Raw genomic sequence first — 16,958 nt, 5'->3', positions numbered from 1 at the left:
GTTTGAAACAATAATTTTTAAAAAAAGTTTCGAAAGTTTGAAAAAAAAATTCAAAAGATTTTTGAAAGGTTGAAACAACATTTTCGAAAAAGGTAAAAAAAAAAAATGTAATCATTAATGAGTATCTGATGAGGACTCTACTATACTCTACGGTACTTGTACTATGCTCTGCTTTACTTTGTTATAGGCTTCTCTGTTCTCATCTCCCCACTCCTCCTCTCTCCTCTCCTTTCACTGTGTATGTGAAAAAAGGTTTAACAAATATTTTCGAAAAAAACTGTTACAAGAAAAACTGCAACTTGTTTGTTCTTCCATTTCTTTTCATTTGTGATTCAAATAAATTATCTCGAGTATTCATGCATGTTTCTATGTGTCACAACTGCCTCTAAAAGATGGGAAAAAAAGTCCTAGGGACCTGTCACGTCCTATTCTAGACTTGCCAATAAATAGAGCAGGGCCATCACCAAACAAAGCACTCTGAGTTGCAGAACAACAAGAGGTAGGGGAGAAGTTCAGCTGGTTAGCATCTACAGTGGTACTACTTCATATCATGTATATTATAATAACCATGTAACTAAGATGTAATCATTGAATACCTAACATACAGTACTAATAGTAAGTTGTCATATCAATTGTCCTTTCTGTTGCAGTTGGAACCCATTATCAGGTACTACAAAAGCAACAACCATACAATATGGTTATGATAACTAATTCTTCTGATGTTACAGTCATGCTGATAATGGAACCTCTTGCTTTAACTCCTTTTTCCATTTATCCAGCATTCCTTTTTGGGACCCTTACTTATGTTATCATAGTGTTTTGTAATGTAATGGTTTTAACAGCAATTGGCCTGAACAGGAGATTGCACAACCCCATGTTTATTCTGCTCTTCAACATGACTGTTAATGACATGATGGGTGCCACTGCTTTCTTTCCTCAAATGCTGCTGAGCATCTTGACCCAGAACAGATCCATCTCCTATACTGCGTGTTACATACAGGCACTTCTTACACACATGTACGGAGGAGGTTCCTTACTTATTTTGACTGCCATGGCATATGACAGGTATGTTGCCATTTGCCGTCCACTAAGGTATAACTCCATTATGACGCCGACTCATTTGATTCGACTAATCATCATGATTTGGGTCCTCAACATATTTTTGATGATGCTGCTGTTGGGTCTGCTCTTACGTTTTGAAATCTGCAGAATGACTATAGTGGACATGTACTGTAATAACCCCTCTTTACTCAAGCTAATCTGTGAAGACACACGTTTGAACAATTACTACGGCTTGGCTCTTATAGCATTCTACCAAGGCCTTTCAGCCTTTGTGGTTGGATTCACATACTTGCAGATCCTGCTCACCTGTATTATGAATAAGCAATCTGATGCCAAGAGTAAGGCCATTCAAACCTGTGGCACACACCTGGTGGTGTTTTTGTTCTTGGAGTGTAACTCATGCTTTGCTCTGACAGCTCATCGGTTTGAGAGCGTGTCCCCTTTCCTCAGAAGGGCTTTTGGAGTGTCAGTTATGGTGTTTCCTCCCTTAGTAAATCCTCTAATATATGGTCTGAAAACAAAAGAAATTCGCCAAAGTTTTAGGTTACTTTTTAAAAGAAATGCTTTCTCATGATGACCATGACATCCACTTAAGCATTATCCCTTGAAACCAGGTTTTAATATCAATCATAATTAATTTAATGAATGTTTATAGTGTAACATACTAAATGAAACTGTACATTCAAAGTAATGGTAAAATAAATGAATAACATCCTCATCCATGTCTACACTGTCAGTATCCATACAACTTGTCTTTGGTTTACTGTTTATTCATACTTATATGTACAATTGAGTACAGCTGTCATTGATAGAGTACAGTGTTTATGTCCATATTGGGTTGTTTTACTGTTACACTGCCCAATCATCAGAATGATGTACTATACTGTAACGATAATGACGTTATTGATGCACTGTGGCAGGTAAAAAAACAGAGTTTAATACAAAAATACTGTTAGAACAATGCACTTCTGATCCTTGATTTTCTGCTGTATTTTACCATTTACATTATTTGTATGTTGCTTTTAAGTCATCCGCTAAATTGATACAATTTAATTTAAAGTTCCTTATAAACCTTTTTGTAAAAAATAAAAAGGATCATAAAGATGAATGTGCTTGTGCTTTATCTTGATGCCTTACCTTAATGTACACATTGAAAGCTATAAACATTAACGTTTGATGAAAAAAGGTTTAACTGCAAGGCTCAGTCAGTGGTGGCCAGACGTTTTTGACTGGGTTGGTCCAAGTGGGGCAGATTTATGCAGGGCTGGCATGAGGCACAAGCATACAAACAAACACATTTGAAAAGCAATAATTTACTATTTGTCTCCATTACCTATATGTACTTTAATTACTAATCTAAGTGGAATTACTCATTAAGTATGTCTTACATTCCTGTGTTAAAAGTTTAATTCAGAATATAAATAGACCTACCAATTACAACGTAATAAAGTGGCACCATACAAATGTAATATAAATCTTCCATACTTTATTTAAAGAAATTGTACTTCCAATAGTAGGCTACATACAAAAGAAAACAATGCACATTCAAAAATGTTGTCATCAGAATGACAAAACAATCCCCCCTTTTCTAAGTATCTTTATTTCTTTATTTATAAGTAAGTTTTTTTCAAAGTAGTTTTGAGTATTTTAATTGGGATCTAAAGAAATGTAGGTACAAAAGCAACTGAGAAAAACTGCAGCTGCATCACTTTAAGATTAAGATTATTGAAATGGCCATACATGGTACACATCGCAGAAAACATGCTCCATTCTCCATCTGGTGAAATTCACCCTCTGCATTTCCTAATCCTGTTATCTTTTCCTCCAAGAGCAGCCAGGAGCAGAGGGCGGGCATATCAACGGCGCCCGGGGGCCAGGTGCCCACGCGTGTCCTGGCCACGACCGGGGCAGGAAAGCATCTGTTCTGCATGTTTTTTTGTATTGGGGTTATTAGGGGGAACCGCATGTGAGCACGAAAACATGAAAATCACAGGCAGAATCACAGGCACTAACATCACGAGCACTGCTATATTTATAACTCCAGGAATCTGTGTTTGTGTGTCACCAATATCTTAATAGTCGACTGCATCACGGGCACTGTGCACTTATAATATGTCTGAAAAAGGGTCTGCGGTTAACACAAGCTTAAAGGCAGGGTAGGCAAGTTGCGTGACGCTAGCTATTTTAGCTTCTTTCTGACATGATTCAAACCAACCAAAATATCCCACCTCCTCCCTTCAAAGCCACTCTCACAAAATTACAGTAACAAGTATCGAGTGGAGCGGCAGAGTGCGTTCAGGTAGGTAGGTAGACAGGTTGCCCATTCAATAAATAGTCAGGGTACCCCTTGATGATTGTTCGTGTTTATTGCGACACCCACAGATGTTTACATTTAGTCATTTAGCAGACGCTCTTATCCAGAGCGACTTACAGTAAGTACATGGACATTTCCCCTGAGGCAAGTAGGGTGAAGTGCTTTGCCCAAGGACACAACGTCATTTTTCACAGCCGAGAATCAAACCGGCAACCTTAAGATTACTAGCCCAATTCCCTAACCGCTCAGCTACCTAAACGCCGCATGTTGTTGGAATGATGTTGGAATGATTTAATATTACCATCAAACCATTAAATATATTGGTTGCTATCAAGACGTAACAGTATTTTTGGCAAATATGACAAAAAGTGCTTCTCAACAACATTGCCTACCCTGCCTTTAAGATGTTGTAGCCTATTTAAAAGGTACAGTAAGTGCGCAAAATCAGAAGTTGAAAACTCAGTGGTGGTGATGTTGAAGTAATGCGGCCATGGTGTAGTTCGAAGTTAGCCTAGCTTTTAACTTCTGCCAATTATATTTACGCTTAAAAACCCATAAAGCTTATATTTATCTGTTATTTTGCCGAACATTTTCCCCACATAGATTATTTTCAGCGATAATCCAAAATCCATTGGAAAAATACATAAACTGTATCCCGTAGGCTTTTTGTGATGGAACGGAGGCAAAGGCCTACTCATAGGGCCTACTGGGCCTACTCTTTGACAAGGGCGATGCTAACTTCCGGGTTAGCCGACAAAAAGACGTCCTCCATGCAACACTCTATTAGTTACCCTGCAGCGCCTCTAAGTGGCACACCTGTGTTACTACTTACATGTCAATTTCAGTGAATATGCAATAAGTTGTTCCGATGATCACAAAGGTATAGCACATGTTAAATTGTGAGCATTAAAATGTATTTTAGTAAACTTTTGTTATTATATGATATTATAATTTTTTATTTGTATGTAATGCTTATTTGTGAATTGTGTTTGTTTTGACTTTGACAAGCTAAAAATAGTGGTAAGTCCTGAAGACAGTAATGTAGGAGCTTTGCAGTCAGACAGGCTTTACCAGTCTTGGTTTGGTTAGATTCATACTTTATCTTGTTTGTTGTGATTCTACATACGAAGGTTATTCGTCATTATATGTTGTCTGCAGAGTAGCTGTGCTTTGCAACTACCCAAATGTCAGTCAATCAATTTTCTACATTTTTATTTTGTTCATTATATTTAAATGTTCACTGTATTCACCTGCCCAATTCCTTGTTTGTGACCACTTACTTGGTGATTAAACACAATTATGATTCTGATCAAGTCACAGGCAATCAATCACTGTCCTTAAGTAGTATGAGGAAGAAAATTCTGAATCTGTTCGAGTAATTAACAAACAAAAAAATAATAGTATCCATTGTAGTTATACCATAATAACAATGAGGCACATATGAGTAGCCTAAGTTATACATTACAAGCAACACTAAAGATTATATTTAAGATAATAATTAAGCACTTTATAACTTTGTCACATTTTTAACTGCTGTATTCTTTAGGAGCACATACTTCATCTAAATCAGGGAGTCAGGTGGCTGAGCGGTGAGGGAATCGGGCTAGTAATCTGAAGGTTGCCAGTTCGATTCCCGGTCATGCCAACTGACGCTGTGTCCTTGGGCAAGACACTTCACCCTACTTGCCTCGGGGGGAATGTCCCTGTACTTACTGTAAGTCGCTCTGGATAAGAGCGTCTGCTAAATGACTAAATGTAAATGTAAATCATTAAGTATCGTTGGACTGCCAAAAATGTTGGACAATTTAAAAGTTTACAGTTGTACAATGTATGGGAACATCGCTATATAATTTTATATATTTTTTTAATATAATTTACTAACATGTTATGTCAAATAGAAGTCAAGGTTACATTGACACAGTGTTTACTTGAACTTTCAGGCCACCTGTACCAGGTAACTGAAAGAAGAGTTGTTTCAGTTTTACTTTAATCTCTTTACTTTTAATCCCATATATCAGTGGATTGAGGCTCGGAGAAACCACTGCAAACAGCATCCCCATCATCTGCTGAAGCAGGCGCGGACTACCTTGAAACCTATACACTAAGACAATAAATATCCCTGTTATTTCATAAATGAGAAAAACAAGCAAATGAGTGCCACATGTGTTTATAGCCTTTAACTTAGCTCCCGGGTCTTTGTTTTTAAAGCATGTGTAGATGATCCATGAGTAGGAATATAGAACAGAAAACAAACCAGTACCATGGTACACTCCAGAGATGAATAAGCCGTAGATATTGTTCACGCTTGTGTCGGTTGCACACGTTGCTTGTAAGAGGGTAACATTGTCACAGTAGACATTCACTAAAACAGTTTTACAGAACGGAAAACGCAACATAAGTCCTAACAAGGCAGTTATTAGTATAAAGTCAACCAACCAAACACAAGCAATTAGTTTTCCAACAAGGCCCTTTGTCAAAATAGCGTTGTATCTTAAAGGATAGCAGATAGCTACATATCGATCTAAAGCCATTACAGACAATATAAAGAGTGTGGCCCCTCCGTATATGTGAATGCAGAATGCTTGACCAAGGCAAGCTAAGAAACTGGTATATCTGTATTCAGACATTATTTCGGACAACACCTTGGGAATCATGGCACTGATGCCTATCAAGTCGTTGATTATTAAATGGAAAAGCAACATGTACATAGGTTCATGTAGACTTTTGTTAACAGCTATGACCAAAAGCAAAGCTAGATTACACAACACTGAAAACGTATACAAAACAGAACTTATGAATATAATCACTAACTTGCCATTATTGCTCAACTCCATTGCACCCATGGTGAAAACTGAGTTAAGTACATCTATTGTATTGTTTCCCATTGTAAAGTTGCAACTCACTGTTACACACCTGCTTTGAGGAGGTTGAAATGTCTTCCTGATAAGTTATAATACCAGACTTTAGTGAGAGACTGTTAAAGTCAACCAGCCAAGACATGCACATTACCTTACTTCATCAAACATCTGAGGATACCTGTGGATATCTGTGAAAATGTCCCAAGAATGGTTATAATATAACACTTCTATGTGGTTACATAAGACATGTAAAGATTCATTAGTTTTGGAGGAAGGGATTGGATGATAATAATTAGAATATCCTGGGGGAGGTCATCATGTTTAATGCACTAGCAATAACTAATAACCACCACACTGGCCCCACCATGACAACAGTCAGCCCGCCAGACTGGAGTTGAGCTGTGAACCAATAGTAGAGGAGTCACAATGTGCAATCAGCAGTGCACTGACCAATAGTTGGGTTTGGATGGTGTGTTGCTGAGCAGAAGTAGCAAGAAACGTCTCATGTAATTCACTGACCACCTCAAGCTAGATTCCAGTGTTTCTGAAAGTGAGTCTCAATGTGTTGACAATCCTCCTGTGAGTTAGTTTGAAGTCACTACTCAGAGCCCCTATTACAAACGAGGTGTGAGGCCTCAACGGGAGGCTCAGTACAGTGGTTGTGTTTGCTGTAGGCCTACTGCTTTCCTAACAACTTAGAAGTCAAGTTTTTCTGACTTCCTAGTAGAAACAGCACAATGGAATGCCCCTCAAAGTCGAAGTTCCTACTTGTAATCTCTGAGCATATCCGTCTGCCCCGACTCCATGGAGAAGCATTGCGTCGGTTGTAGATGGGTATGTTTCCAGGCTGTGAATATCAACACCCTGTATTTTTGTACGCCCTTCGACTGGTTAGCTCCTGCGATTCCCACACAGCAGAAGTCTAGTAGTTAGTTAGCTCTTCAATTTACCTGGGCTAGATCTGAATCTAGGAACAAAACGAAGCACAGCTGCCAGCTGTAGGTATATCCAGGTAGCAACGCTAGTGCTAAATAAGTATTTAGTTGGTCGGCTCCATAACGCCAGGTAAGTAGGGCTCATGAGACTGCTCACCAAAAGAACGAAGGGGAACCAAGTAGCCTCAACTTTCCTAGACTTTTAGCTACGGTACTAATGCTGAGGGCTCGCTGATCTCGCTGTCTGTGTTACTAGAACGGCGTATCTATGCATGTCTGTTTTACTAGAACAGAGTATCTATGCGTCGTTGCTAACATGTGCTGACGTTAGGCTAGCACTGAGGTGCCTTGGTGCACACAAAACAATTTTGCCACCAAAAAATTAATTCAAACCTAAACTGTGCAACGGAACGTAAATCCCAATAGAAGCAACGCAATCGCTAATAAGATGAACATTTTGACACCGGCATTGTCTATGTAGTCCAAATACTGAGGGATCATTAGGGGTGGGAAAATAGGCTAAATAAGAATAATAATAACTAGAGAGGGTACAAAATCTGGGGAAATTGTGGGGTGTGCTGGAGTTGGACCAGTTACTTTTCACTTTGACTTGATGGGTGTGACCTGTGAAGAATGAATGGCACCATGCAATGGTGAAGGGCTATAACCCAGGGTTGATTGCAACTGGTGTTGGAAAACACATGTAGTAGGGCAGAATAGAGGAACTGGGCACAAGTTACTGGTTTGGTCCCTGGTTAGTCCCCAAAAACGTGGCAGAAACAGCAGAAACTATTCGATGGCATTGCATCAAGGCCCAATTGGAGCAGAAGTCATAGGATATTTACAATTGTAGTAGGCCAATAGATCTGTTTTAAAAGTTCAGGGGTGTAATTTGTTGGATATAAAAGGTGAAGCACAGACAAAAGGGAAATCAGATTTTCCTGGGAACCATCTCGTTGCTGCTCCGTGCTGTTTTTGGACTTTGAAGAAGTTGAATTTGGAATATGATCAGAACTTTGAAAAAAGTATCCACAACAGTGCCTCTGTCAGTTGTGTTTCTATGTAAACTGCAAAGGTAGCCCACATGAACTCAACTTTCTTACTATGATTGCCTCAATGCACTTCATTAAGACGTACAACAGAGCTGAAAGCGTCATTTAGGTGGGGGGAGGGAGGGTTGGGGCGTGGAGTGTTACTTGCACGGGTGTGATTAATACCGTCTGGCACTTTTGGCCTTGTTTGAACACACACTGGAGCCCCGTCTTGTAATGTTTCTAATATATATTAAAGAAACTTAATATATATTAAAGAAACTTGGGTTCATCAAAGATTTATTAACTAAGTAGCAACTACCAAACGCGGTCAACATGTGCCTTCAGTTTGGTGTGTGTCTTCTACTAAAGAACCTGCTGCCATGTCGTCAAGATTGTAGGCCTGCAGATCACAGGAACATTTTTTTTAAAGCTAGTCGTTGCTGCCCTCTGGTGTTCGCAAGTAATAACACCCCCAATAGTTTCACATTTTTCCCCCTCTCTCTCTTTTTCACTTGTGCCAGTATGCATAATACGGCCGATCAAACAAATGAGTAAATGGCTCGTTATACCGTTTGTGTTATATGGATATTCCGTAATTCCAAAATGAAACAAAACAACAGAAACCAAGCCTTTCCCCATAATCTGGTTCTGACATCCAAAATGGACACAAGGATATTACGAGGCTATTTTTCATTTTTTTGCAGATACCAGCATAAAGGATATGGAATAATCAAACAAACGAGTAAATGGCTCGTAATAACATTTGTGTTATATGGTTATTTCATTATTCAGAAAAAAACGAAACAACCAAAAACAAGCCGTTATACTTAAATGTGTTTTCGATTTACTAAAGTGACAAAACGATATTACGGCCCTATTTTGCGTTTGTCAACACGGGTTGCAAATTAGAAAAACCAATGGCCACAAGGTACACGGACCGTACACGGACCCTGCAATTTCTACACAGCAGAAGGGTAGTAGTTAGACTACCTAGCTCTACAATTTACCGGGGCTAGGTCTGAATCTAGGAGCAAAACGGAGCACCGCTGCCAGCTGTAGGTATATGCAGGTAGCAACGCTAGTGCTAAATAAGTATTTAGTTGGTCGGCTCCATGACGCCAGGTAAGTAGGGCTCGTGAGACTGCTCACCAAAAGAACGAAGGTGAACCAAGTAGCTTCAACTTTCCTAGACTTTTGGTACAGTACTAATGCTGAGGACTCGCTGATATCACTGTCTGTCTCACTAGAATGTTGTATCTATGCGTCGTTGCTAACGTGGGATGACGTTTTGACGTTAGGCTAGCACTGAGTTCCCTTGTGCCACACAAGGCACTTTTTGCTACAAAAACTTAATTCAAGCCTAAACCGTCAAACAGAACGTTTGCGCGAATACAAGCAACTCAATTGGGACCAAGACGAACATTTTGACACCGAAGTTGTCTATGTAGTGCAAATATTTACGTTTTTAGGGGTGGGAAAATAATAAATAAAAATAATAAATATATATGAGAGAGAATGGTTGTGCTCACCGAAGGCTTGAGCACACCCAATAATAATATATGTGAGAGAACATAGGTTGCACCTGTCGAAAGCAAGCACACCCAATTACAAACAAAAAAGGATCAGTTTGCCACACTATGTTCTAATTCATGTTTGGTGCTATGCACCTAAAACCCTTGTAGGTAGGAAAGAAGAAAGTTCTGCTTGGAAATTCCAGCCTTGGACTTTGAATGGGACACACATACCTAGGCTATACAATTCCTGTGTGTAAACACAACTATAATGGCGAAGAAAAGTCTGAATCTGTTCGAGTAATTAACAAAAACAATTTTAATAGTATCCATTGTAGTTATAACATAGTAACAATGAAGCTCATATGAGTAGCCTATGTTATACATTACAAGCAACACTAAAGATTATATTTAAGATAATAATTAAGCACCTCCTAACTTTAATGTCACATTTGTAACTGCTGTATGCTTTAGGAGCATATTTACATTTACATTTATTCATTTAGCAGACGCTTTTATCCAAAGCGACTTCCAAGAGAGAGCTTTACAAAGTGCATAGGTCACTGATCATAACAACAAGATAGCCAAAAAACATCGCGAGTAGCCAAAACATGAAGCACACATTGTGAACAACCAAAGTAAGTGCCAAAGGGAAGAACCATAAGAGCATGTAGTTAAACAAGTCACAACCAAACAACATGAACAGCTATAAGTGCAAGTGTACCTGTGGGAAAAAGCAAGCAACAGTAATAAAACAATATATCACAGCGAGAACCAAAAATTTAAATCAGCATATACTTCATCTAAATCATTAAGTATCTTTGGACTGCCAAAAATGTAGGACAAATTAATGTTTACAGTTGTACATTGTATGGGAACATCTCTATATAAAGTTTTTTTTATATCATTTACTAACATGTTATGTCAAATAGAAGTCAAGGTTACATTGACACAGTGTTTACTTGAACTTTCAGGACACCTGTATCAGATAACTTAAAGAAGAGTTGTTTCAGTTTTACTTTAATCTCTTTACTTTTAATCCCATATATCAGTGGATTGAGGCTCGGAGAAACCACTGCAAACAGCATCCCCATCACCTGCTGAAGCAGAAGCGGACTACCTTGAAACCTATACACTAAGATAGTAAACATCCCTGTGATTTCATAAATGAGAAAAACAAGCAAATGAGTGCCACATGTGTTTATAGCCTTTAACTTAGCTCCTGGGTCTTTGTTTTTAAAGCATGTGTAGATGATCCATGAGTAGGAATATAGAACAGAAAACAAACCAGTACCATGGTACACTCCAGAGATGAATAAGCCGTAGATATTGTTCACGCTTGTGTCGGTTGCACACGTTGCTCGTAAGAGGCTAACATTGTCACAGTAGACATTCACTAAAACAGTTTTACAGAACGGAAAACGCAACATAAGTCCTAACAAGGCAGTTATTAGTGTAAAGTCAGCCAACCAAACACAAGCAATTAGGTTTCCAACAAGGCCCTTTGTTAAAATAGCGTGGTATCTTAAAGGATAGCAGATAGCTACATATCGATCTAAAGCCATTACAGACAATATAAAGAGTGTGGCCCCTCCGTATATGTGAATGCAGAATGCTTGACCAAGGCAAGCTAAGAAACTGGTATATCTGTATTCAGACATTATTTCGGACAACACCTTGGGAATCATGGCACTGATGCCTATCAAGTCGTTGATTATTAAATGGAAAAGCAACATGTACATAGGTTCATGTAGACTTTTGTTAACAGCTATGACCAAAAGTAAAGCTAGATTACACAACACTGAAAACGTATACAAAACAGAACCTATGAATATAATCACTAACTTACCATTATTGCTCAACTCCATTGCACCCATGGTGAAAACTGAGTTAAGTACATCTATTGTATTGTTTCCCATTGTAAAGTTGCAACTCACTGTTACACACCTGCTTTGAGGAGGTTGAAATGTCTTCCTGATAAGTTATAATACCAGACTTTAGTGAGAGACTGTTAAAGTCAACCAGCCAAGACATGCACATTGCCTTACTTCATCAAATATCTGAGGATACCTGTGGATATCTGTGAAAATGTCCCAAGAATGGTTATAATATAACACTTCTATGTGGTTACATGAGACATGTAAAGATTCATTAGTTTTGGAGGAAGGGATTGGATGATAATAATTAGAATATCCTGGGGGAGGTCATCATGTTTAATGCACTAGCAATAACTAATAACCACCACACTGGCCCCACCATGACAACAGTCAGCCCGCCAGACTGGAGTTGAGCTGTGAACCAATAGTAGAGGAGTCACAATGTGCAATCAGCAGTGCACTGACCAATAGTTGGGTTTGGATGGTGTGTTGCTGAGCAGAAGTAGCAAGAAACGTCTCATGTAATTCACTGACCACCTCAAGCTAGATTCCAGTGTTTCTGAAAGTGAGTCTCAATGTGTTGACAATCCTCCTGTGAGTTAGTTTGAAGTCACTGCTCAGAGCCCCTATTACAAACGAGGTGTGAGGCCTCAACGGGAGGCTCAGTACAGTGGTTGTGTTTGCTGTAGGCCTACTGCTTTCCTAACAACTTAGAAGTCAAGTTTTTCTGACTTCCTAGTAGAAACAGCACAATGGAATGCCCCTCAAAGTCGAAGTTCCTACTTGTAATCTCTGGGCATATCCGTCTGCCCCGACTCCATGGAGAAGCATTGCGTCGGTTGTAGATGGGTATGTTTCCAGGCTGTGAATATCAACACCCTGTATTTTTGTACGCCCTTCGACTGGTTAGCTCCTGCGATTCCCACACAGCAGAAGTCTAGTAGTTAGTTAGCTCTTCAATTTACCTGGGCTAGATCTGAATCTAGGAACAAAACGAAGCACAGCTGCCAGCTGTAGGTATATCCAGGTAGCAACGCTAGTGCTAAATAAGTATTTAGTTGGTCGGCTCCATAACGCCAGGTAAGTAGGGCTCGTGAGACTGCTCACCAAAAGAACGAAGGGGAACCAAGTAGCCTCAACTTTCCTAGACTTTTAGCTACGGTACTAATGCTGAGGGCTCGCTGATCTCGCTGTCTGTGTTACTAGAACGGCGTATCTATGCATGTCTGTTTTACTAGAACAGAGTATCTATGCGTCGTTGCTAACATGTGCTGACGTTAGGCTAGCACTGAGGTGCCTTGGTGCACACAAGACAATTTTGCCACCAAAACATTTATTCAAACCTAAACTGTGCAACGGAACCTAAATCCCAATAGAAGCAACGCAATCGCTAATAAGATGAACATTTTGACACCGGCATTGTCTATGTAGTCCAAATATTGAGGGATCATTAGGGGTGGGAAAATAGGCTAAATAAGAATAATAATAACTAGAGAGGGTACAAAATCTGGGGAAATTGTGGGGTGTGCTCCTGTATTTTTGTACACCCTTCGACTGGTTATCTCCTGCAATTTCTACACAGCAGAAGGGTAGTAGTTAGACTACCTAGCTCTACAATTTACCGGGGCTAGGTCTGAATCTAGGAGCAAAACGGAGCACCGCTGCCAGCTGTAGGTATATGCAGGTAGCAACACTAGTGCTAAATAAGTATTTAGTTGGTCGGCTCCATGACGCCAGGTAAGTAGGGCTCGTGAGACTGCTCACAAAAAGAACGAAGGTGAACCAAGTAGCTTCAACTTTCCTAGACTTTTAGTACGGTACTAATGCTGAGGACTCGCTGATATCACTGTCTGTCTCACTAGAATGTTGTATCTATGCGTCGTTGCTAACGTGGGATGACGTTTTGACGTTAGGCTAGCACTGAGTTCCCTTGTGCCACACAAGGCACTTTTTGCTACAAAAACTTAATTCAAGCCTAAACCGTCAAACAGAACGTTTGCGCGAATACAAGCAACTCAATTGGGACCAAGACGAACATTTTGACACCGACGTTGTCTATGTAGTGCAAATATTTACGTTTTTAGGGGTGGGAAAATAATAAATAAAAATAATAAATATATATGAGAGAGAATGGTTGTGCTCCCTGAAGGCTTGAGCACACCCAATAATAATATATGTGAGAGAACAAAGGTTGCACCTGTCGAAAGCAAGCACACCCAATTACAAACAAAAAAGGATCAGTTTGCCACACTATGTTCTAATTCATGTTTGGTGCTATGCACCTAAAACCCTTGTAGGTAGGAAAGAAGAAAGTTCTGCTTGGAAATTCCAGCCTTGGACTTTGAATGGGACACACATACCTAGGCTATACAATTCCTGTGTGTAAACACAACTATAATGGCGAAGAAAAGTCTGAATCTGTTCGAGTAATTAACAAAAACAATTTTAATAGTATCCATTGTAGTTATAACATAGTAACAATGAAGCACATATGAGTAGCCTATGTTATACATTACAAGCAACACTAAAGATTATATTTAAGATAATAATTAAGCACCTCCTAACTTTAATGTCACATTTGTAACTGCTGTATGCTTTAGGAGCATATACTTCATCTAAATCATTAAGTATCTTTGGACTGCCAAAAATGTAGGACAAATTAATGTTTACAGTTGTACATTGTATGGGAACATCTCTATATAAAGTTTTTTTTATATCATTTACTAACATGTTATGTCAAATAGAAGTCAAGGTTACATTGACACAGTGTTTACTTGAACTTTCAGGACACCTGTATCAGGTAACTTAAAGAAGAGTTGTTTCAGTTTTACTTTAATCTCTTTACTTTTAATCCCATATATCAGTGGATTGAGGCTCGGAGAAACCACTGCAAACAGCATCCCCATCACCTGCTGAAGCAGAAGCGGACTACCTTGAAACCTATACACTAAGATAGTAAACATCCCTGTGATTTCATAAATGAGAAAAACAAGCAAATGAGTGCCACATGTGTTTATAGCCTTTAACTTAGCTCCTGGGTCTTTGTTTTTAAAGCATGTGTAGATGATCCATGAGTAGGAATATAGAACAGAAAACAAACCAGTACCATGGTACACTCCAGAGATGAATAAGCCGTAGATATTGTTCACGCTTGTGTCGGTTGCACACGTTGCTCGTAAGAGGCTACCATTGTCACAGTAGACATTCACTAAAACAGTTTTACAGAACGGAAAACGCAACATAAGTCCTAACAAGGCAGTTATTAGTGTAAAGTCAGCCAACCAAACACAAGCAATTAGGTTTCCAACAAGGCCCTTTGTTAAAATAGCGTGGTATCTTAAAGGATAGCAGATAGCTACATATCGATCTAAAGCCATTACAGACAATATAAAGAGTGTGGCCCCTCCGTATATGTGCATGCAGAATGCTTGACCAAGGCAAGCTAAGAAACTGGTATATCTGTATTCAGACATTATTTCGGACAACACCTTGGGAATCATGGCACTGATGCCTATCAAGTCGTTGATTATTAAATGGAAAAGCAACATGTACATAGGTTCATGTAGACTTTTGTTAACAGCTATGACCAAAAGTAAAGCTAGATTACACAACACTGAAAACGTATACAAAACAGAACCTATGAATATAATCACTAACTTGCCATTATTGCTCAACTCCATTGCACCCATGGTGAAAACTGAGTTAAGTACATCTATTGTATTGTTTCCCATTGTAAAGTTGCAACTCACTGTTACACACCTGCTTTGAGGAGGTTGAAATGTCTTCCTGATAAGTTATAATACCAGACTTTAGTGAGAGACTGTTAAAGTCAACCAGCCAAGACATGCACATTGCCTTACTTCATCAAATATCTGAGGATACCTGTGGATATCTGTGAAAATGTCCCAAGAATGGTTATAATATAACACTTCTATGTGGTTACATGAGACGTGAAGATTCATTAGTTTTGGAGGAAGGGATTGGATGATAATAATTAGATTATCCTGGGGGGGGGGTCATCATGTTTAATGCACTAGCAATAACTAATAACCACCACACTGGCCCCACCATGACAACAGTCAGCCTGCCAGACTGGAGCTGATCTGTGAACCAATAGTAGCGGAGTCACAATGTGCAATCAGCAGTGCACTGACCAATAGTTGGGTTTGGATGGTGTGTTGCTGAGCAGATGCAGCGAGAAACGTCTCATGTAATTCACTGACCACCTCAAGCTGAATTCCAGTGTTTCTGAAAGCGGCACATGGACAGAAGGATGTTGTCAATATGTTTTCAATGTTATTGGGTGGCTGTTCCAGTACCAGTAAACCATCTATGAAAATTAGAATTTCAATTGTCTATGAACTTGTAGAAAAACAAACAAACAAATCATCAGTTGCCACGGTAAGATATGTTTCTATTCATTTTTGGTGCTGTGCACTTAAAACGCTTGTAGATAGGAAAGAGGAAAATTCAGCTTGGAAATTCCAGCCTTGGACTTTGAATAGGATTTTAATGTGGAAGCTTATGAAAATGTGACTTGAGTGAATGAAAACCGGGTCAATATACATTTTCAATAGAAGATGTCCAAATGTCTGGAAGGCCTTCACTAGAGTCTTTGTTCACCCTAGGCCTTGTTATTGAAGACAGTTCTTGACAACCCTATGTATTGTAGCAACCACTGTGTTTACTTTCTTTCAAACTTTGCTCATTAACTTAATGACTGTTTTGTTTACAGCAGTGATGGAAAGACACGTCTCTCTGGCTGCTCTCCAGAGTGCTAACTTTGGGACCGAGCGTCACGGGAACGCTTGACACAGAGTAAACAGTCACAAACACTGTCTAGAGGACCAACACCTAGGTGGCGTCAACTTGCTTCCTTTGATTATTTCTATTTTTGTTGTTGATTATGATAGCACCATAATTATGTCCACTTATCTTATGCATTTACACTAAAAGTAATAAAAGGGTGTCGGTTATGGCTAATATTAGATGTTTATGCCAAGGTGCAACTACATCAACACAATAACCATATGGTAATCAAATACTGAGAACATGCATAATTCATTTGTAAATATGTTATTGAATGTTCACATTTGTCTCATCACTTAGTTGAGCCTACCTAACTATTCAACATGCATAATTTAGAAAATGATAGAATATGTTAGAAAACAATAAGTGTTTGTAAGGACAGACTTCAATCTCCTCATATGAAAGATCACACAATATTATTTATTATGTCTGATTCATGTCATCATCTTCTGTTGAAACTGTAGTTGTCTTTTTTTTCTAAAGGCCTGAAGACATAGAGTAGGCCCCATTACCCACTGTTAGAGGCAGTTCGCTGCCTCAACCACACATGCCATTTTG

General features: G+C 39.0%; 4 protein-coding genes across 4 annotated transcripts; 1 reads left to right on the top strand and 3 right to left on the bottom strand.

The window, feature by feature from the left end:
- Positions 1–700: 700 nt before the first annotated feature.
- Positions 701–1,636, top strand: LOC136952026 (olfactory receptor 4D1-like). Its single transcript, XM_067246695.1, has one exon. The coding sequence runs from the start codon at positions 701–703 to the stop codon at positions 1,634–1,636; it is 936 nt and encodes a 311-aa protein (XP_067102796.1).
- A 1,282-nt stretch (positions 1,637–2,918) lies between these two features.
- LOC136952024 (olfactory receptor 4D2-like) lies at positions 2,919–6,219 on the bottom strand. Its single transcript, XM_067246692.1, has 2 exons — positions 5,637–6,219; positions 2,919–2,986 (listed from the first exon to the last, which is right to left on the bottom strand). The coding sequence occupies exons 1-2, from the start codon at positions 6,217–6,219 to the stop codon at positions 2,919–2,921; spliced, it is 651 nt and encodes a 216-aa protein (XP_067102793.1).
- Positions 6,220–7,175: 956 nt separating this feature from the next.
- Positions 7,176–11,591, bottom strand: LOC136952023 (olfactory receptor 4D2-like). The gene is made up of 2 exons (XM_067246691.1): positions 11,009–11,591; positions 7,176–7,201 (listed from the first exon to the last, which is right to left on the bottom strand). The coding sequence occupies exons 1-2, from the start codon at positions 11,589–11,591 to the stop codon at positions 7,176–7,178; spliced, it is 609 nt and encodes a 202-aa protein (XP_067102792.1).
- Positions 11,592–14,344: 2,753 nt separating this feature from the next.
- On the bottom strand, positions 14,345–14,968 carry LOC136952021 (olfactory receptor 51I1-like). The gene is made up of 2 exons (XM_067246690.1): positions 14,900–14,968; positions 14,345–14,500 (listed from the first exon to the last, which is right to left on the bottom strand). The coding sequence occupies exons 1-2, from the start codon at positions 14,966–14,968 to the stop codon at positions 14,345–14,347; spliced, it is 225 nt and encodes a 74-aa protein (XP_067102791.1).
- Positions 14,969–16,958: the final 1,990 nt, after the last annotated feature.

The sequence above is a fragment of the Osmerus mordax genome, chromosome 11 (genome assembly GCF_038355195.1).
Source record: "Osmerus mordax isolate fOsmMor3 chromosome 11, fOsmMor3.pri, whole genome shotgun sequence".
NCBI lineage: Eukaryota > Metazoa > Chordata > Actinopteri > Osmeriformes > Osmeridae > Osmerus > Osmerus mordax.
Note: the sequence above shows the minus strand (reverse complement) of the source record. Positions and strands in the feature narration are given on the sequence as shown.